This window comes from Acipenser ruthenus, chromosome 9 (assembly GCF_902713425.1).
Source record: "Acipenser ruthenus chromosome 9, fAciRut3.2 maternal haplotype, whole genome shotgun sequence".
Taxonomy (NCBI): domain Eukaryota; kingdom Metazoa; phylum Chordata; class Actinopteri; order Acipenseriformes; family Acipenseridae; genus Acipenser; species Acipenser ruthenus.
The window spans coordinates 44538563-44561817 of record NC_081197.1 but is presented as its reverse complement, the minus strand read 5'-3'; the positions used below and the strand labels follow the sequence as shown (position 1 = coordinate 44561817).

Sequence of the window (23255 nt, the reverse complement as noted above, 5' to 3'; positions counted from 1 at the left end):
GCTTTATACAATATAGTGCCAAAATACTGCTGTCAAAAACTGCTTGAGAGATTTGAGTGCAGTTATAAAAAAAATCTTATTCTTCATAAAAAAAAAAAAAAATGAATCATGGTCATACTGTTCCAAGCAGCAGGAGGATACATCTATTGGAAAATACTACATAATCAACTGAAATGAAGTCCTAGTTTTCAGACCCTATTGTGGTATTTTTTGTCTGTGTTTCCTCTTCTTACCGTCTCTCTCTCTCTCGCTCTCCGGTCGTGCCCTCGGCCCAGTGTCTGACCAGTCCCCCCGAAGCCTGAGACGTTTCACTGGAGGCTGTCGCAGCTACAAAACACAAAACACATCTCCTGTCAGAGCTGATAAACAAATACCGTGCCAAGAATGCAATTCATTCTTAGGTGAATAAAACTGGCAATGTCACAATTAACATGTTTAGAGGAAGTACTCTTTCAGTTTGTCCCTGTAGTTATGATCTCAAAACATTTTTCCATCTGCCATTATAAACACTTCAGTGAAGACAAAGAGAGAATTCGCTCAAGATGTGGTTTGTTGCCAGGGCTTGTCTTACTTATACAGTGGCCTTAAGAAGAAGTTGGTTGAATGCGCGGCCTTATACTGTATATATATATATATATATTTCAGGTTCATAGTGGTATTTTAACCATGATTCAACCTGTCATGCTCACATATTTCCTATATTAAATTAGTTTGAAAATACATTGGGATTGTCAATACCTTTCCATAAAGGACACTGACCATAGCTGGCTGTTGGCATTCAGTCCCACATTAGAATAGTGGCACAGTGTCATACTATGAAATCTCACTTTAGTTATTTTTCTTTCTTATCTTTCATATTAGCTTTGTTTTTGTTTTTTTTAATCTGCAGTCTGTTACAGAAACTCAATACCTTTACATGCTCTAGTGAGTTTAATTGCTTCATGCTTCATTCCTTTGCATCTAGGCATTGTCTAAAACCCACCACACTTCCTTTTATTCGTTTGTTCAAAGCATTAAATCAAAAGCACCAGTATTCTTCAAGTTATTACAATACGTTTATTTCAAAAAATATTTTGAAACATCTTATTTGATAACCTGTATTTTTGTATTAAAATATTATGTTGTAACCAGATGGATATTAACACATGCATGGTTTTATGCCACCACTGTTTAATCAGTCCTGAGTACTAGCATGAAAAGAGACCCCTGCTGGACTTCAGAAAGCTTAACCCCATACAACCAGTGCAGATTTCCAGAGATATTCCTTTAAGCCATGGGCTCAGACTCACTGGTTCACATTCTGCTATCAGTTACTGCACTGCTATTTCTGTGAACGCACGCCTATCACATGTTCTTGTTACTGTTTTTGGAAAGGAATCCAAGATCAGTAAACAGACCGTACAGCAAACACAGTCAAGGGACACAGCATATGAGCCAGCATATTTCTCCCCCTAAGGATTTCAATAGCGCCAGCTAAAGACAAATCTACATACCCAACAAGCAAAACAAAAGCACAAGATGGACAGGACAGCACACTTGCATGAAAATGAAGATCAGTGGAGAATTACCCCATCACAGACTAGTATTACAAAGTACAGATAAGACACACAGAGGTATTCTACTTTAAACATGACAACATTTACAGGAAGATATTTAAATAATACTCATGAAGGCAACGTGTGTCTACTTGAGTTGAACAGAACGAAACATGAACATATTTTAACAGCTTTGTCAGTTACCTTGCAAATCTGCATCTCTCTTTCACATAGCTACTTCTAATGAGCGCGAGACCACAGAAACTGTTTTTGCCACACATTGATTAAAGGAATAATAACTTGATGGTTGTATTTTTCACTGGTCGCCTATCCTGTATTTTCCACAGGCACTTACTCTTAAAGAGTATTTCCTATGCATTCTTCACATCAGTGTACTGTCTCGACTTTCCAGGCACAGAGGATATTTCTGAAAGACTGATAACAGTTGAGTAATGACATGTCCTGCCATGTCCTGCCAGGGTTCAGCCTGCCTACAGAGCCACAAGATGCTACTTTTCAAACAAGGACTGCACAAGGACTGGTAGAAATATCTGTTTGGATGTCAGCAGATTTGGACCAGGACCGATACAAAGGGCCTTTTACAAGAATGGCTAATACCATAGTAAAAAACATGTTGGATATGACTTTCCAGAAAGGAAATCTGTATGGTATTAATAAGTAGGATAAAAAGACCAACGACCTTCTGAATTTGATGACATTAATAAAACACTTCTTGTTGAAACATTGATTTAACTAGGTTTCCATACAGCTTTTATTTTATTTTAAATCACACCTGCATAGTTTCCCCTTTTACAGTCTAAAAACATATTTTGAATTTCACCCGTTTCAAAACTAGAGATATGCAGGCAGAGTAGTAGCTTCTTCTGTCCTTGGCAAGTTCACTATACTGACCTCTTCCCTCCTCTCGTCTGAAGGGCCTTTCAACTCCTTGGCCTGGTCATCTTGGGGGTTAAACAGGTATATGTAATCTGACGAGTAACTAACGAGGATCTCCTGCCCGTCATTGCTGTAGCACAAAGATGTGACTCTGCAGGACTTGTTGGAGAGGTGATTGGGAACAAAGCGCACACACATCCCTGTGGTGCCTCTGCCCATGTAGTTGCCTACAATTAAAAAAAATAAAAATAAATCAGAGTTCTGTAGTTTAGCCACGCACCTCAAGTACATAAGTCTGTTAAGCCATCTATTGCATCAAGAGTCACAGTAATATTTAAAAATGTATCGGACACGGACAGCATGTGTAATTTGGTCTTGTAACATCAAAATTAGGGACAGCCTTTATTAGACCAACAGAACAAAAGTAGATCACCAGGAACCCCCATATGCCCTTAAGAAAATGTTCTAAGAAATTTCCATACTATGTTTGGCAATTATGTAAGTTACTGAACATTTTCTAATTCGATAAAGCATTAAGCTTCCCTGACATGGAGTATTGGGAGAACTATGACAAGTAGTTAATGTAAATGTGATATACGAAAGTTACAGGCTCCCACTTGGCTCTGTCATTAGGGACATGCATCGCCCACAGGGGATACTTTATCAAATCATTACAGACAATGTAAAGTGGTAGCTTATATAACCTCTCCGTTTCCCTTAATTATACATAAACATGTCTTTAAATTCTGTGCTACTGGCACTCGCTTTTGGGCCAGAAAGTCAAAGAACTTGAAAACAAAGAATGACCTGGACGTGTTCCAGATACTAACATACCAGAATAGAGTGAGGGAACACCATATCATTTAAAAGGTACTGTTCTTCAATAACACATAAATATACATCCTGTTAAAATCCTGCAGCACTCAAAGAACAGCATGGGTTTTGATACTGAATTCCCTAGCAAGTGTGCATGGCTCCTTGATAAGTAATAGGTGCCAATGCTAAAAGCACCAGTAAATGAAGAATGATGAATGCCAGTGGGTTCAGGATTTCACACTTCTACTTACCTGTAGCTCTCGTTCCCAACATTCTTCTGTCATAGATTCTAACAGAGCTATCTGAGCATCCGACTGCCAGGTAATAGGGGACCAAGGGACATATAGAGATCGAGGTAGCAGCACGGCGACAGTTAATGAGAATATCCTGTCAAAAACAGAAAAAGGGTTCAGATTGATTTAAAGGAAGGAAGAGAAAAGTGAGGAAGGAAAATTAGGTATCTAGGTTCTCAGTCTCAACGGGCAGAAGCAATGCAAATGTATACTTACGTGTAAAGAGAAACTGGCTATACAGTAGCATAGTTAACTTAATTAAGCTATCATACTTCTAGTTTATATTCACTTTTTATTTCATTAATCACATCCTGGTGGCTTTTTAAAACTCAGTAAGCACCTCTGTGCCCTCAGAGATCTCAAACACGACTTCTCTCAAAGTGCAGCTACTACACCAATGTGTAACCATTAGCCTACAGTATCAGCTTGTAACACTCTACTCCTATGGATGTATACAAATACCCAATAGGAGAAACATGATATTTGTTGAGGATCTAGTTTTTCCACATTACCGAAAAAAGCCCATATCCTAATATATAAAATGAGTCTTCCGCATCTGACTCCATAACCGCCAACCATTATGACACGATAGCTGAATTGATAACCAATTATCAAATCAATAACCTATCAATTGTATCTTACAGATTAACAGATTAGGATAAATACTAATTAACAGCAGTAAAATGTAGTTTACTGTGATGTACTGTACTGTAGTTCTATACATGTAATGTACTATACTATATAAAATTACCAAATCCATTTTGTATGACAACACATTACATTTTGAGACTACAGATGTGGACAACTGAACTAAAACAGTGCTGTATCATGCATAAATGTGTTTAACAGCCTCCATAAAATTCAATAAGTAAATCTTAAATCAGTCCCGAAATTAATATCTTCTGTAATAAACTGCTTAATCATTGCCTTGGATTGACCTCAACACTGATAATGAATACATTCACATTCATCACAAAGCGCTGAGATATTAAGCAAAGTCATTCTTACATCTTTACAATCTTCTTTTGTGCAACTGGTTTTCATTCTGACATCAAACCACCGCACTGTCCCATCCTCCCCACAGGACAGAAAGGTGTAAGGATCGTTCGGTACGGTCATGATCTGCAAAGACAGAGGAAACTGACAGTGTCAAAAGAAACACTGAACTAAGAGGTGTCCTGGAAAAAAATTGATATTCACCAATTTTCTGCTCAAATGAAAAAAGATGAAAAACAAACTTGCTAAACTGTATTAGTTTGGTATAGAAAGCAAGTATAGGTAATTGTGGGTTGTCCCAACGCGCCAAAATAATAATTGTCAAAACGAGCCATGTCTCCAACCTAGGTGCTCTCATTCTAAAACTAATCCGTTTTTTTCCATTTCCTAATAATTCAAAATGAATTAGCCAACATGAACATGCATCCTGGTCAACAACAAAAGTTCATACTGGACAGGCACTGTACAGGCAGTGAAGTCCAACCGCAGTGAAGCTGTCGCCTACTCTCTTACCTCGTAGGCTGTCCCATAGTGGCAGGTGAACTGGCACTGCCTGTTGATCTCCGTGCTCTTCTCTGTGTTGGTATAAAATATGATTCCTTCTCCGGAGCAGGAAACAATCTGTTGATCATTGGTGTGTGGCAAAAACTTGGCACTAAAAATGTTAGCCCTGTGCCCGGAGCGGATGGTTGCCTTAACCTGTAACAAGAACCAACAGATCTAAAACAAGTGTTTGATAGAGTTCACCCACATACCTTAAAAACGACATTATATCATTGAGGGTTATTATTTTTACAGCTGTTTTTTAAGTTTCTATTGTTCCCCTTTTGAAGCTGAATTCTGTCTTTCATTTAGTTTAAAAGTAAAACAACCGCAGTTCACCTTTACATTATCACAGGTTAATCTGAAACATCCCAGTGGAACAGGGAGTTCGGGCACCAACATTAATGATGGCTAACAGACACTGACAAATTGGGCTGGCATTCAGCTAACTGATTTAACTTTTACAGGCTGTTAGTCATGGCCAGGCTTCAGCAAGAAACAAGCACATAGAATAACCTTCAGATTTTTCAGATCTGGCTTACTGAATTCTAACTAAACATGGACGATGCTCAATAAGGAAGCTATACGATACATTATCTTCTCATAGCCAACTGGCAGATATTTTAGGGTTCATGTGGTTGGGGGGGGAATAAAAAAAAAAAAAAAAGGTTAGTTAACCCTATAGATGCTGAACGACGTCTTAGAAGACTGTACAAAACAAGCACTCATGGCCAGTGTACGATCTAAAGGGTTTAAGTGGCAGTGTGTAACTTTGAGATGACAACAATGCTTTACTTGTATTCTATCTGTCCTTTGGATGAGATGTTAAACGAGTTCTTGTCTGACATCATTTGTGAAAAATAGCTGGGGTGTTTACGCTGGTGTCATGGGTACATTCCAATTCTCTTAATTCCTCAATCCCGGTAACAGGCAGGATATCTCTGGAAATGAGATCTAGCATCTCAGGATACCAGCAAGCAATGTGTGTTGATTTATATTCAAGAATCATTAACTGTGTACCACCCTGTTTGAAGATTAACATTATTCATTTTGACATTGGGGGTGTACAAATGTACCAATATACAATAAATGATGAAGCTTACTGAAAAAGAAATCAATTCAATATTTTCATAAAACAGTACAGTTAAATGTTTAGTTAAATACTATGCTATTTTGGGTTTTTAATTTGGTTTTATACCTCATTGTTTGAGCCAACAGAGCTTTATTTAAACCTAAATTAAAACATCTGAATTCAGAAAATGACTGTACTTATCCACGGCATATCTTTCAAAACTTAAAATTATGATATTCAAAAATTGGGTACAATAGACTTCTGCTTTTTAGTAGAGACAAAGCACGATTCAACTATTACCTGAAGCACCATCATTTGATACATCTTATTTGTATTCAACACTATTTATCTCTCCACAACTCACCCCTCTGAGCTGTCCATAGCTAATTTCTGCATTTCTAATTTTTTTTGTATTCAACCTGGAGAGACTAAAAGCATGAACTCTTTTTGCAGTACTTATGTATTCCATCCATGTACTCCCTGTACTCACTTTGGAGGAGACAAAGCATATCAGAACGAGAATAATTGCAATTCAATCAGGCAGCAAACTGCCACTGAACAAAGCAAACATTCAGAGAAAAACACAGGCTGATGCAGGCTATTGGGTCTAGGAAACATGATGAGGCACAGAGCTTCACATTACAGGTACATGACACTGTATATAGTTAATTTCACTTTACTAGCATTTAATTAATCTAAGTACCATCATTTTCAGACCAGTAGAGATGGGTCAATTGTATAGACAGGAAACTCTCCATATACCCTCTGACTATGATACTGTTGATAACGTGTGCTAAAGAATGTCCTTGGCAAGTTTAATCCGAATTGGACAAACATTTGTCTACACTGGGATATGCAGCTGCCTGCACTATATATTCATTCCCTAGAATGCACACCCTCAGTGGGGGATAATAAAATGCATTTTGTTCAATTCCTGTAATTACTTGCTGGTATAACTCACTAGTAGAAAGTATGTAGAAAATAAAAAGATAAAGGGTGTAAGTTGTATGTACATCAGCAAATTGCCAAAACTGGTTCCAGTCTTAATATTACCCACCTGTTAATGCAGTTATATGCATACACATATTGTACTCAGGGATTGATCTAATCAACCTATAACTCTGTAACACCCTAAATGCATCACTCACCCATCCATGGTTATCCAGGTTATACCTAAAAACAATTGTTTTTGATTCCTTGGTACTGTAAAATGCTCTAAAATACCCCAGCTGTGGCTTAAAATGGTTAAAATGCTGCTGTATTCATTGTAATTTTAAAAAAGATAGAATAACCAGGCTCACTTACCTTCCTGTTGTAGGGGTTAGTTATTACTAAATTGGTATCATCAGATCCTGATAAAATATATTCTCCTGTATCATTCCAGCATATTGTATTTACCTGTTGCAAAACAGAATAAAATACTGCTCTTAGCGCTAGAAGAATCTCAAAAATGAGTCTCCAGTGATAAAGGACTGTGTTCAAATCCCAGCTCAATCACAATGAAGAGGAAAGAGAGGACAAACGTGTTTACAGTTTACAGAAGTTCTCAAAGCTTATCAAATCACTGGACATAAATCTTGTTTTAGAAATTGAAGCCATCAGTGAAATGGCTTAAAACTATAGAAATCGATTATTTCGGCTGTCAAGTTATCCACATTGATGAAGGTATTAGACAAAACTTTTGTCTGCTCGACTTACAGCACAGTAGTCTCTTATAGTTTTAGATCTGAACAACTTTTCAATGCAACATTTTTTTCTTTTAATTCCAATACTTTCATTAATACATCAGTGAATGAACTTGCCCCAACAACACTGTTTCTTTAGAGCTGCATAATTAATGCCAGGTCCAGGTGTTACAAATGTGTACTTTCTAAATTGCTCAATGGACATAATGATGAAAAGTTGGTTAATCATAGTTCTTAAGACAGCACTGTCTTGCATGTTTTATTTTCAGACACTTGTACAACTATGTTCGTAAATAACAAATACTAAAATTAGAGCAATCAGTAAATCACCATGACCTACATCCACCATACTTGCATGTCATAGTTAAGCATTAATGTCCGACACAGTGGTCATAACTGGTTGCAGACACTGTGACAGGTTCCACTTTTGTTGGTTATTTCAGGACATGGCTTATGGTTAAGTGGACATCCTGAACCAAGCACACCTTGAGCAATGTGCTTGGTTGCAAGAATGTGGACCATCCTAACTGAGGGAGACACTTTCTAATAGATGCCTGGTCTAAGCCCTCTGATGTGTTCTTAGTTGTAACAGCTATGGCACCAAATGGCCTGAAGACGGTGCAGTACAAGCATTAAAAGCAAGCAGGACAGAACATGCACAACAATTATAAACCTGGGAAGACAAATCCTCAAATAAACACCACCAGCAGCAGCATCAGCTCACTATTTCAAAGTCTTTCTGACAGCAGACCGGAAAGCAAAGGAGGTGCCGCACTGGGAGTCAAGTTCAGAAGTCATATTTCAGTTTGAAAAATGATTCTTAAGTGAGCATTAACACGCATATATATATATATATATATATATATATATATATATATATATATATATATATATATATATATATATATGCTGTTTATACGACTGTGGAACTTGCTTTATAACATCAATGTTATCAATACATTAAGAAAAAAATAATCAAATCAAAATAATCCATTAAGTTCAATGAATAGGTTGAACTGTAATAAAGAAAACTTTAAAAACAGCATGACTACCACTCAAAGGCAAACACAATCACTTAAGGTACAACCACAAAAATGCCACAGCAAGACTTCCAAGTCTTCAGTCAAATGTGATTCACTGGTGGAAATGCAGGGTAAATGCTTTTGGATACTTACACAGCCATCGTGCACAGTCAGCGTTGTTTCAAGTTTTAGTCTTTGGACAAATTCACTTCTTCCTAGGTGGATTAAACAAATAATAATTCAGACTTCAAATACTGTAAAGTGTCTTCTTGTGGTCTAAATGAAGTAATATTGGAAAGCTTTCTACAAACACTGTGTAAATACAACATACTGTGTTTCAGTTAATTGGCTCAGCAACCCATTACTGTATTAGAGGACCTCCCCAACCACACTGAAGTTACATTACAGTAAGTACCATCTAATGACTTCCAACAGCATGCTACTGTACATTCAAGTCTGTTGTTTACCCACTGCATCACAGAAAAGCAGGGCACACCATTTTAGAAGTCTGTCTAAACGGCAATTGTAATACACAATATAATACTACAGCTGTAGTATGGTCTTATTTGTCGAGTAGTCAGAAACAAAGTGGATTTCAGCTCTCGAGGCCTTGTATTTTTAAAATGTCGCTTTCATTTTTTGAGTCATGGGTTGCGTGATTGACTGGCATCAATGTATATGCACGTTAGGGATGGAAATTTTAAACGTTTAATATGCTAGACGTATAACCGGTTTGCGACAGGCGCAACACTTTAGTAAACCTACCCCCAAGTGACAAAATTCTACTTTATTCCATAAACTGGGGGTTGAGCACAAAATACTAAATACAATTTAAAACAGTCAAAAACTGCACAATGAACAAAGAGGCAGGTTATATAGGAAAGTATCTAATTTTAAATCTTCAATATAAATTGCAGTACTGTGGGGTGGAGGAGCAAGGCAATAGTGCATCATGTTGAAAGTTGTAAAGGCCTTTGGGGAAACAGTAGTTCAGAAGAAGCTTCCTCATTGTGTTTACACTGGTAATGACACAAGTAACCCATTTAATCCTCCTTGGGACCAACAGTTATATATAACTGTGGTAAAGTGGTAAGTGGTGCGTGCAGGTGAGGGGTGATGCAGTGCAGTAATGAAACACACAGATTTATAATCCGGTTTGGAACAATTTTTATTTGTATCCAGGTCTGGTGACCAGATAATAATCCCCAGCAATACACAACAATGTGTAGTGCATGGAGTATAACAACAGGGTTGCACTCCCAAATAATAACACAAATATCCATCCCACAATATACTAATACGGTCACCAGTCCTGGGTGCATGCAGTAGTGCTCGTGGCGGGTGATACAGTTTATTTTGTGACAGTGGTGAAGTGCTGTTCCGGCTTTGTGCTGGCCCAAGGCGACAGCTCCGGAATTGTGTTAGCTGTCTGGTGATTCACAAACAAGACAATTACTAACAGACAGAACAAACAAACAAAAAAACACTCACAATACTGTTTACAGTCTTTGGGGTCTCTCACCATCCTTCTAGGTTTAAAAACCACAAACCAAGCGAAGCAACAGATTGCGATTCTACGCCCCCTTTTATGCTTTCACACATGACCCCTTGGTAAACAAGTGCAACCACCTCTCCAATCTGCGGCTGCCACGTCGTTTACCTTCCGGGTCAATGCATTCTTGCAACGGAGTCTCGCCTTCATCATCACTGGCCTACTTTCCGACCCAGGGAAACAACTGTCAGACCAGCCCGTCCAAAGAACTCTGTTCTCGCTGCTTAGCGCCCTCACAGCGCCCTTAGTTTTTCACTGCAGCGCTTGCAGTCTTCCATCATCAAATTCATCTTTGTGTAACTCTTGAATCTCTCGGCACGCATGAAGTGAACAAAATTTTGGTTTGACACATGTTGCTGTCACAAATACAGCTGCTTTGAAACCTCTCACCTCTTGATTCATTAATGTTACGATCAGCTTTGGCCCTTGAAGTTTTTGTCTAATATGTTAATTTGCTCAGTGAGGTCAACAAGAAACACAATATCCAGTAGCCATTGGGAATTACTGAGCTGCACAAGATGTTTTCCTCATTCTGACATGAAATCCTGTATTATTTGATGCAAGTGAAAGAACTGCTTCAGCACTGCCCCATGACTCTGCCATCATACATGGGTAAAAATACAGTAAATCATACTACAATTCAAACTCATTTAACAAGGCATGAAATTGTAGATGTTGCAAACCCCTGCTGTGGATGAAATTCACGCACTTGATAACAATGCTCATTAAGTGTTCTAATTCTGTAACTTTTCTACATAATGCCTGTTGATGCAGAATGCAATGTAAGAAAGTTGGTACTTCTGCATTTCTTTCTTTCATTTTTTCCAGGACTCTGAAAGCCATTCCACTCTTTTGCCCAGTCATATATGGTGCACAATCTGTTGTAATCCCAGTTAGTTTCTTCCAAGGTATTTTTGCACTTGCCATGGCTTCTTGAAGTTTAAAAAAAAAAAAAGTTCCTTTCCTGTGCTTGTGTTGTTCATGCTTAAACTTAAAAGCTCTTCAATAACTTTAAAGTTAATACTACCTGCCATTTCGGCAATACGCTCAGCAACTGTGTTATGAGACAGACATTAGAAAAAAAAATTCTGGGCACACTACATCAACTGTTTTAAGCATGCACCCTTTAACAAATTCATCATCTGAAAAAGGTTTGGCAGCACATGCAATCTATCTGCTAACAATAAAACTGGCTTCCACAGCACTTTCATTTTTTCTTCTCATTTTCAGAAAAACCTTTCGTTGAGACTCCATAGTTTCTTTCATCTTTGTGACTTTGTCAGCACGAGCCAAAACGATACAGTACATCACTGCAATTTTAGAAACTAAGGGGTGGGCTGCCAAACATTTTATGTTTGACACCTCTGCATTAGATGTTTTACACCAAGAGTCTCATCAATAAAATAGGAAAGAAAGGCCATTTGAAGTACAGTAATGGAATGATTTCCCAGCAGAAATAAGCAGTCCTTTTCGAATCCACATGATAGTTTCTGTTGAGACGTTTCCATTACATTCATAACGGTGACTGCAAAACTCTGTAAGGTTTCTTGAGTCCCATTAAAAAAAAAAAGAAAAACTACTCCACATGCAATGCACAGTACATTCATTTTACATCACTCATTTGTTACTTGGGGTTTAAAATTCTTCATTGCTTTTCATACCCAAGATGACGCTTCCCCAGTTTGGGTAAATCTGGCAGATTCAGACTGTGGATCTTTACATTTAGAGACTTGCCCTATGTAAGTGAAGAGATTAAAAAAACATTTCTGTTTCAGTCACCCATGTATCTCTGCTACAATTAAACCATGGTTAAGAGCCCATAGAATTACTAGACTCAACCTGCACCCATCTCAATGCTCTCCTATTTGGCAGGTAACCCATTTGAGTTTCTCTCAGAGGCAAAAGGGTATTTCCCATCTAAACTACCTTTTTGAGAATGGGAATTTTTTTTATCATTTGAGAGGCTGCAAGAAAAATGTTGTCTTCATAAAAACTCATACATTCAATATCTTCAAATGAGGCAGTCATTAAAAATCAAACTATCCTCCAAACTGATACTTCTGCCTCCTTCACTCTGGCTCAGAATGTTTTAAAATACAGAGGCATGAATCAATTTGCTTCTAATATATACTCTTGAGATCCAATGAAGGGGAGATGGTTTCCCCCATTAATATGTGGGTGAGGGATCGATTGTCATACGATTCTGTTTTCTGGGGTAAAATATGCAGCAATTCAGTTTCTTGGAATGCTAAGAGCACAGAGCACACCTTTACAGCAGAAGGTTGTTTCTGGTGGGTCTTTCTGACATCCAAACATGCCAGTGCTGTTCAGGAGATGAGATAGACAGCTATGTCCACGCACTGTGCTACTGTCCAATAACAGAAACACTTTGGAAGAAGGTACTGATCTATCTTGTATCCTTGGCTGTGACATCCCTGCTTCACCTGCACTATGTTCACTAGGTGACTTTTCATGCTTTGACCCTTTTAAAATAATAATAATAATAATAATAATAATAATAATAATAATAATAATAATAATAATAATAATAATTTATTACTATTCTTTACAATTGCTAAAAAAAGTTTTTTACTAAACTGGAAAAACAGAACTAACGTATCAGTCCGTCAGTGGCTAAATGATAATGTTTGATCATGCATCTATGCAGAGATAAATACAATGAATTTATTGAAATTTGGGACACCTTTTTTCATATAATGCTTTTTATGTATTTATTTACATTTATTTTTACTTTCATTTATTTTTTGTACATCAGGCCTGCATTTGCGAGTACATTTCTACATGCATATGTTTGTGTTTATGTACGCGTACGTATGTGTATGCATCTATCTACATATATATATATGTGTGTGTGTGTGTATGCGTATGTGTAGGTTTATATATGTGTATTTGTTTATATGTGTGCAAATTTATACATGTGTTCATACATTTCTGTGTATACGTAAAAAAACCTTATGGTTTGTTTTCCCTTATTCCCATTTTTCCCATAATAATATTATCACTATAAACTAATACCCTGCAGTAAGGTTCCCTGTGGAGTGTATGGGTTTTGTGTGAGGGTTTTGTCTGTCTTGTTATGTCTTTACTATTAATAAAAAAAATGAATTAAAACAAATGGGCCTGTGACAGAGAGAGAAGGAAAATCCCTCCTGACCAGAAAGGGCGCTGTGTAAGGTTGGTGGTATGCTTCCCCCTAGACTGGCTGACTCGACGGTATGTGGAAACTGGAAGTCACTACCTTGGAGGAAGCGCGTAGCTGCAAGTGCACTGAATGACTCCATTGCGATCAGCTGCGGGGCAGGCAGCGATTGGATAAACCATGGTGCCTGGCTGATCACAGGAAGGAGTTTGATAGTACAAAGGGGACACGGCTACGTAAGTACGGCACCTTACGCTGAACTGAATAACAAGCTGGAGCACTCTGTGTTTGTTTTGTTTTTACCATTGTCTGTTGCAGCGTGAAGGGGTCAGGGAGCTGTCGCCTGAAAGCCAGCACAACCACCCAACACACTTGCACTCACGAGACAACAGCACTGCACAACGAGCACCACGGGAGAGCACTTGCCGTGCACCACATGGATTACAAATGGACTTCTTATTATTTTTGAGAATGCAAGCCTGTCAGATACCCCCTCCGATACCATTGTTGGTAGAGGGGGCGAACATTATTATTTAATTTAATAAATACAGACTGTTTTCTCATTGGAACTGTTGATTGGACATTTACTTATTCACCCACTCACCTCCTGACAGGGTCCTGTAAGGCCTTATTATTCTGCTTCTTCCTTTCAGCTACAGTACCAGTCTGATAACTAGTCTACTGCAGCTTTTGAACATTCTGAAGCTCCCAACTCAGGTTTTAAATTCCACAGTATCCATGTTTTCTCCAACCTGTATTTGTAATTGAACACATTTCCTGGGTTGCCAAGAAAGTAAATTACAACATTTAAAATGTCAATGATAGCAACATGATACAGGGTGTCCTGTGTTAGCAAGTACAGCAATTGCCTGTTTGCAAGCAGCGGTCCAGTTTTGGCAGAAAGAATTATGCAGATTTATGTCAAACCAAAACAGCAGTGATACCATTATTATACAGCATGAACAGGGTCTTTTCTTACAGAAATACTTCTCTGACAACGTATAAAAACAACAACATTCGATTTCGATCAAAATACATATTTTGTTATGCTGCTTTAGACCAATTCAGGACCTATAAAAATGACTTACTGCCTATATCAGAAGCTGCGAATACGAGAGGTAGGGTTAGAACCTATTGGCAATGCACTGTGCTCTGGTAATTTGAATTGCTGAAGTTTCATGTTTCTATGTGAACTGTAGCCAATGCTAAAGTGTAAAAGTAAAAGTGTAAGATATAGGTGGCTTTTAAATAATGAGATACTGTGGATGGTACTAACACAAGACAACATATTATGGTAGTAGTTGTACAACTGGCTTGGTTTTTGGGGGAAACTGAACTGTGAAGATTTTCATGCTAGAGATTACATTAACAACCACTAACTGTGAAGAATTTGTCAGGGTTTATCTCTAGCTCTCTCTGAGGTTGCTTGAAGAATCCTTGTTTGGCCATTTTCTAGGATTCCAAATTCTAGAAAAGTGATTTGACACTACTACAGTACACTGAGAAAACATTATTTAAATCGGAGTATTGGATTACTCAAACACTCTGAATGATAGCAAACCTTGTATTTATTTATTTTTAAGTTAAGAAAAATGTTGGGTGTTACTAAGTACTATGGACAATAAGAGGATAAAAGTGTCACATATTTGGGCAAGAATATTATACAGTAGTAGACAGACAGATATATATATATATATATATATATATATATATATGTTTTAATTAAGTACAGTATGTCAGCCAATTCATGTTCATCCTTACCTCAGCACAACTACAAGCCAGGTCTGTGATTGATGTGTCCTGGGAATTTAAATTAATGACATAGCCTGCAGCACATCCTCAATAATCACAAAAGTTACCTTTCACAAACCATTGGCTGGGTTAATTGGACCAAAGGATGTGTTAAAGTTAATTCCACGGCTGAGTGTACTATGAACAACAAAACACTGCTGACTGTCTTAGTTAAATCTTTTTTAACCTTCATCAGTCTTGCATACCAGAAATACTGACTCCATGCAAGTCCACATCTATATTTAGATCCCTTTGCAGTCTGTGTCTGTGCAGATCTGGTTACGGACACTTTTGTCTATATTTGCACTCTATTAACAGCAGCAACTTTAAACAATATAGTATACAGTGGCACACCAAACTCTATGAATCACATTCAGACTTAGTAAGTTCCTATGGTTAAAGGAGAAATGACTTGTTACTGGCACAAACTCCTGAGCTGTATTATGGACATTTCCATGTCACATTTTTAGTTACTGGATCTTCTATATGATAATCAAATATGAAGTTTGGGAGCCGATTGCATCATTCTCTACATGCTGTGGAATAGTGTCCCCTTGAATTTGAAGCAACACTGTAGAAGCAACAGATTTAATTATACATGTTCTAGCAACATGTAGACTGGTGTCCCCTTGGCTTAATAGGCAACTACCTCTTCACACACTGCCTTTATCTTCATGCTGTAATACAATTAGAGTCAACTAGGGGAAGTGTTATCTATAATGTACTGGCATAAGGCATCCAAAATAAAATACTCCTTAGTATTTATACTGTAGGACATGGTAGAACAACAAAAAAATAGAAAGCAAAACAAAACAAACTAGTGTATTCAGACATGGGTGTTCTTGTAAGTAAAAACAAAGCCTTAAGAGCGACATAGTCTATGGGTAATGGCACCTCGAACAGAATGGTTTGTAAACATGAAGTCAATTGGACATGTGGAAAATCTGTAGGCTATGATTGATTGGATTATTTTGATAATCAAACCTGACCATATCAAGAACACAGATATTTTAATTTGAAAGCTATATTTATTAAAGGTTTTTTTTTTTTTTTTTTAAATCATGGATGCAATGATGGCTGGGATATTATTTGCAAATTTGATTAAAAAAATATGTGGAAATCATTCTGTTAACAGAAGCTGTAAATAAACCAGAATTTGAATCAGGTTTGCACTATTAAACACCTTTTCTCACCTTGAATATTTGTAATACACTTTCTAGAAAGGAAAATTGGACTGTTGGAAAAACAAAGACCAACAGCCATCAGTTCTGGAGGCTCCCTATCAAAGGATTCTAAACACACTAAAAGCAGGTGTACTGAGCTACAGCTAATTTCATACCCTGCTTTTTGAGAAATATTTCAAGGTTGCCAATTAGCCTTTAACCTTGTTCTAATGCATTAGTTATCACCAATTACCCTGTAATTTTACATGGACCAGCACAGTAATTAAAGTGGAAACCTCTGCAAAAATCTAAGAGAATACATTAAACAAGATGCTGTATTAGTATGTGGAGGACAAATATGCTTGCCGTTTTACATTCTACTTACAAATGCACTGTGTTGCTTGCTTGTTTCCTAAACAACCCTAAAATTAAGTGTTTTTGCAGCCTTTTCATCCCACAAGGCAGTGGCTATCCAAATCAACTGCATGTAACTCAACAGAAATACTTTAGTCATCCGATATGATTACTAAAATGTCAGTACATGTATGACACAGAACATTTTTTAAAAACAGGAAATAATTGATCTATTCATTTTGCTTAAACCTTTTCTTGATTAATACCATGTGACAGTAAAACAGTAACAGGATGAATAAAATACATATCCAGAAGAGAAACCAATTGATATGGTTTTAAAGTTTATAAATTACCCGACCTTCGGTCTAGTAATTTATGATGTCACAGAAACCCTAGATGGAATTATTTTCCTGTAACTCACTGAAGCCTGTATATATATATATATATATATATATATATATATATATATATATATATATATATATATATAATTATTTAAGCCGATTTTCCTGTTTATTATGTTATTTGTGATAAGTTTGTTTTTAGGTGTTTATCTCTTTAAAGAAGACGATCCTGTTTTTTAATTAGTTGATGCGCATGATTTTTGAAAACAGGACACAGTTTCCAGTAAGGGACCGGCCGGTTAGAGAAAACAGGTGAAGAAATGGTAGTAGAGTACCAGAGAGAGGGTACACAGGTTGTGGATATGTTGTTTTTTCTTGATTTATAGCTACTGAATGTCTGAAATACATTTGTTCTTAGAAAAAGAAAAACACCAGTCAATGGAATAAAATGGTTAAATAACACTATGTGTGGTGTTTGCCAACGAGACTGACAATGATTGGTTTGCATAGGGTTTGTTGTATCTTAAAAGCCGAAAAAACCATTCAATGGCCGAGTGGGAGCCGAGACAAGCCGAAAAAAACCAAAAAAAATAGGGCGTATCTCATGAATAGTCATACTTGCCCCTGGCATCAGATAATAGCGGCCATAAGGAAACAAGCTGCCTGCTAATGCATCAGAGCTCAGAGAATATCACGGACATGTGCAGAGCTTTTTTCAGATGTTATAGTAATAAAATAATGTCTTGGATCGCATTATTGAGGCGTTTGGTGATAAAACGAGTGATCAGGAGATGATTGATCGGTATGTACGACTATTATTATTATTATTTATTTCTTAGCATATGTGAAAGCTATAGCAAACGAAAGGGTGGGGCGGGGCTGGAGATGCCTAGTGAGTGCTTTGTTGATATGCAGGGCCTTTTAAACCTGTTTGACTGTGGAAAAAAAATACTTTTAAACAGCGCGTCTAAAATTAACTGCACGTGTGAAAATAAATTGGACCTGACGCGCCTGAAACGGACTCAATAAATGGACTGCAAAGGGTTAAGTCAATGGTAGGTCCTATCAGCCTCTGCTGGAGTGGTTCATGTGACACTCAGCAGTTTTCTAACATCACCTTAGTGCCAAACTTATACTTACAGGGCCGGTATCATCGTTTAACATTCATAATGTACTTGCATGCTTTTTTAAAAAAAAATATGATTTTTTTTTTGGTTTTGGGTTCTCTTGCTTTTTCATTTCAGAGAGAGTCGCCTCCTGCAGGGTGGGTTCAGCAATCTCTTTAAATATTTTCCCATTTAAGAACCAGAAATTAAATTCACAAACTCAAGAGTACTACTAAAAAATAATGCTGACTTTTTTTCAAAAGTAGCTGTGGCAGCGGGCCTTTGCCTGCAAACTAAAGACAGCAGGAATCAAGACCTGCTCGCTATATTATAAATAACCTGTCATTCAAATACTGGCACCTTGTTTTAGCTATTTCCTATATCAATTGTGAGGATCTAATTTATTTTAATGTCATTTGAATCACATTTGTCATAAACATTCTTTTTTTTTTATTCATGTTTAATAAATTATTCATCATCTGAGGTGCATGGGGACAGGGGGACAGCTACACTACAATATTTTAATGCTGTAGCCATAGTAATAATAAAAGTACACATTTACTGGTATTTAAAAAAATGAAAGTGAAATGCTGTTCTGCTTTATTCGATGCCATAATATTCATATAGATAATTACGTTTCTCAGAGCTGGTTGATGTTTTAAGAGTTCAGACATGTCTTCGTAAATCTATTTTTCTATAACATTAATGTAGCCTAATGAACAAATGATTGAGTGCATAAATTAGGCTATACGCAAGATGCCCTCTCTCCCGGATAGCCATGATTTCCATTACACGAGAGTAGATGTTAAAACTTCACGCTGATTTGAACTCGGCTCTTGCCAAGATAAGCACCAACTAAGACATAGTTTTACAGTAAACTAATGTGATCCATCTGTGTTTCCATCCATTTGTGCTTCCTTCCATATGATGATGTAGATATCCTTCTGTCTGGTGTTGATGGCTGAAGTGTAATGCTGGCTCCAGGGATCAGCTTATTGCCTCCCTGGCGCATCAGCACACACAACGGCTGCGATGCTGGCTCCGGGGATCAACCACAGTGTGGTCTCCCCAGCGCATCAGCATGACAACCGCCTGGATTGAGCTAAGTAGGGTACATCTCTGGGGTCTTCAAGTGGGCACCTTCCATCCTCGGTGTTTCATCGACTAACCCACAACACCTCAAGAGGGCTCGACAGTGATTCTGGCGTCCCAGCATCACCCCCCTCCGTCCCCCACTCAACTCAACCCAGCTTACCTACCCATACATCAGCGTTTCTTTCTTTCTATTGTGCTTGAGATCCCCAGCCAGAATCTTTCCGTCTCAACCACAGTCAGTTGCTGCTCCTCTCTGCTGCTTCAGATAAGTTCTTCACTGTGCGACGCAACTCTTGGCCACTGAATCCGACGTCTCTGAGAAACTGGGTTGTAGAGTGTGCCACAAATCCTCGACAACCCATCTCCACTGGGTAAACCCGGACTCTCTATCTGCTGACTTTTATCAAGGTGCACCATGCTGCTACCTGAACGGATAGAATGAAGATGCCCATTCCAAAGGCAAGAATGTAACACTGCAATCATGCTTCAGGACAGACTGCAGTTGGACGAGGCTGTTCAGAGCCCTGAAAATGTGCTGAAGGTTGATAGGACACAATGCACCAAGGTCCAAAATCTCTCATAGGTATTGTTATAACTTGGATGCTGTAGGCGTGATGCTGGTTTTATTTTCAGGGTTTATCAGCTTAGACTGAAAGGCTCTAACAGGCAGCTACTGTGGGTGATGATTAGGCAGTTGATCCAGTCACGCCTCACCCAGCAGGTGTCCATATGAGGCTCTGATGCATCCTAGGACCAGGACAACTGTCGTCCTTTGATAAGATGATCAAAGAAAATGTGCCCATAATTGCTGCACCATGGAAAACAAATAGATTCCATGATGTTCTATAATAATAGAACACATGAACTGATAAAGCACAGTTGATAGCAAGGCTTTCAGCAAGACATTTTGGTTCGGTAGAAACCCATTTCAAATTTCTTGTTTTTCTGGTATATCCATCAAACCATACAAGTGGTTTATAAGATCAGTTGGACACTTCGCTGATATTGCACTTTTTAAAAAAAATAAATAAATAAACAAACATTTCTATCCAGAAGTCCTGATACTGCCTGTGAAAATTGAGTTTTAACAATGATGGATGCCCTCCTTGAGACCAATGATAGCCCACAACCCCGCTCCCCCATAACTGTATTAGGTCTAATGCCACAGTGAGTACATTATAAATTTCCAGTGGGCACAGGCAGCATCACTGGGTCAAAATTATCAGTGTCATTTTTACAATGTCATCAGTATTTGGATTTTTTCTAACAATCTCTTTGGTTGATAAAACAAGGCAGAGTGAGCAAGCAATCTAAGTTTTTTTTTTTTTTAATTTAGTAATCGCCAATTATTTTATTATTTTCTCCCAATTTGGCATAGCCAATTATTTTTAGACTCAGCTCACCGCTACCACCCCCGCTGACTCAGGAGAGGAGAAGATGAAGACACGCTGTCCCCCGAAACGTGTGCCGTCAGCCGACCGCTTTTTTTTTTTCACACTGCAGACTCACCGTGAAGCCACCTCAGAGCTACAGCATCGGAGGACAACGGAGTTCTGGGCAGCTTACAGGCAAGCCCACAGGCGCCCGGCCAGACTACAGGGTTCGCTGGTGCGTGGTGAGCCAAGGACACCCTGACCGACCTAAGCCCTCCCCCCTCAAAACGCGCAATACAAACTAATGAATAATAAAAACATCTTAAAAATCTGGGTCATTCTTTTACCACATATTTACAATCTATTGACAAGAGTTGCATTGCAAAAAAGACATAACAGGATTACTGGAAAAATAATAGCACAGTACTGCCAGCAAAATGTTTGTGTTGTAACAGAAACAGGATGCTGTTAAGGTACAGTGCGTGCAATAATAAAAAGAAAATCTTACGTGTTCCGATTGCTATAAAAAATGATATTAAAGATCAAAACTTGTAATTGACATAAATTCCCAGTGGGTCATTGACAAAAGGGGCAACATTTTTAGGAATAGTCTTTTTTACAAATCTAGATAATATTTTATTTACTAATGTTTATATTATGAAATGAAATCTACTCCTCAAATTGAATTAAAAAAAAAGCAGGTATAAAAAAGTCTCTGCTGTTTGAGAGTCCCCAACATCCAAGATAATCAGTCCATTGCAAATGGATTTTGTCTGTGTGTGATTACGACACCCAGCCCTGCTGCTGCCTTCCCGCGTGCACACTACAATATTATATTTTCGTGTAAGTGTTTCAATTTAGTTTTTGATCAAGCTAGTAGTTACTACGCCCAGCAATTGCCACAATAATCAGACTTTGATTGGCCAACATAATCAGGTGATAATGTGTTTGTGAAGTGACAGAGAACCATGTTTCAACGTTATTTGATACTCTGACGTCTAAACGTCTGCTGTATCCTAGGATGCAGTGTAGGGCTGCTTATTACAATGTCGGAGTCAAAATAAAACAGCATTTTAAACAAAATATTGTGCATTTCCTAGAAAATAGTACCTGGAAAATATTGAATAATAGACAAAAATTGGGTATAAATCAGTAAAAACCAACCGAATTTTTCGGTAAAATAAAGCCATAAATATTTGTGACCAAAATATTTGGCGAATCACACCCATAAAACCTATTTTGCTCCACAAATGTTGGCAACCTGTTGCAATATACAAAGTATGTATCGTTAGTGGAATTTGATATTCGTTCCAAAAATGTTTGCGTTTTTTTTTTTTTCATATGCAAAAAAAGCATAATAAAAGGCTCACAAATATTTATGGCTTTACAGTACTTCAAAAACATTGAGAGCGTTACTGGTTGCAGTAGAGAGCTAAATATATGAATGTATTTTTTATCAAATTTCATAATGTATAGTGATCAGGGTTCAGTATTATTATACTACTGCTATTAGGGTCCATTAGGTTTATTTTAAAATATTGTGTTATTATCATGTATATGTCCTACACATTTCAGGTTAAATATGAACATACAGTACAGGAGCTGGAATTCTCTAAGAAGCTGTGTACACAGACACATACTGCTGATCCTTTACAGCAGGCTTCCAAGGTAAGTACAAGATAGGGAGTACTGGATTAGATACATTATTCATCTACTGGAATTGGGCCACATACCCCATGAGCCAAATACAAATGGGTTATGCAGGCTGGGCTCTGGGAAGTGGATTATTTCTCATGGTCAAGTACTCTCACATACAGTAGTCTATCCTATTTATTCTGTTTACAGCAGAAGAGCAAAATCTGAAATGGGGAATGTAAAACAAATCAATATTTAATATTGGTCTGGAAACACTGATGCACTGTACAGAGATACACATCCCCCCTCACAGAAATAGACTATACTGTAGGTTTAAAGACAGAAATAAAAACTATACTCAACATTTTTTTTTTTTTTTTTTTAAATGAGCTTATAGTAAATTTAGGTGCAGCTTTGTCACACTTCGGATAACACATGGCCTGTGATGTTGTATTTTGTCATTTGGTTGGAATATTTGTATTTGATTTACTCCAAAATAGATACTGTAGCTAACAAATTAAACATTTCCTTAATTATCACAATTTTGATTACTGAGTTTGTACATACTGGTTCCATAAATAATTTATTTTTTAAAAATCCATGAAGTCCCATTATCTGTAAGCATTAGCACAGTTGTTTCAACCAATTATTAAGACCCTTGTCACTAAATGGATTCTGGATCACTAAGATTATGCATTATTATAATGTATATAGTGATCCAGGCTGAAAAATTATTAGTCCATTGGGAGCTGCGGCTAGTTAGTTAAGCAGGTACAGTAATAGACTGAGAATCATGTTACTGAGTTAGTTATTTCAGGGGGGA

The 23255-nt window shown here is 37.6% G+C and overlaps 1 protein-coding gene across 8 annotated transcripts in view; it reads right to left on the bottom strand.

Moving 5' to 3' along the window:
* LOC117405920 (DDB1- and CUL4-associated factor 6-like) overlaps positions 1–23255 on the bottom strand; it is a 53073-nt gene that overhangs the window by 27847 nt on the left and 1971 nt on the right. For all 8 annotated transcript variants that reach the window (XM_034009443.3, XM_034009444.3, XM_034009446.3 and 5 more), the window contains exons 2-8: positions 9013–9074; positions 7458–7550; positions 5051–5236; positions 4550–4663; positions 3500–3635; positions 2448–2659; positions 234–327 (exon numbers count right to left, since the gene is read on the bottom strand). In XM_034009443.3, the coding sequence (XP_033865334.1) occupies positions 234–327; positions 2448–2659; positions 3500–3635; positions 4550–4663; positions 5051–5236; positions 7458–7550; positions 9013–9074 (897 nt within the window). The remainder of the gene's footprint in view (positions 1–233; positions 328–2447; positions 2660–3499; positions 3636–4549; positions 4664–5050; positions 5237–7457; positions 7551–9012; positions 9075–23255) is intronic.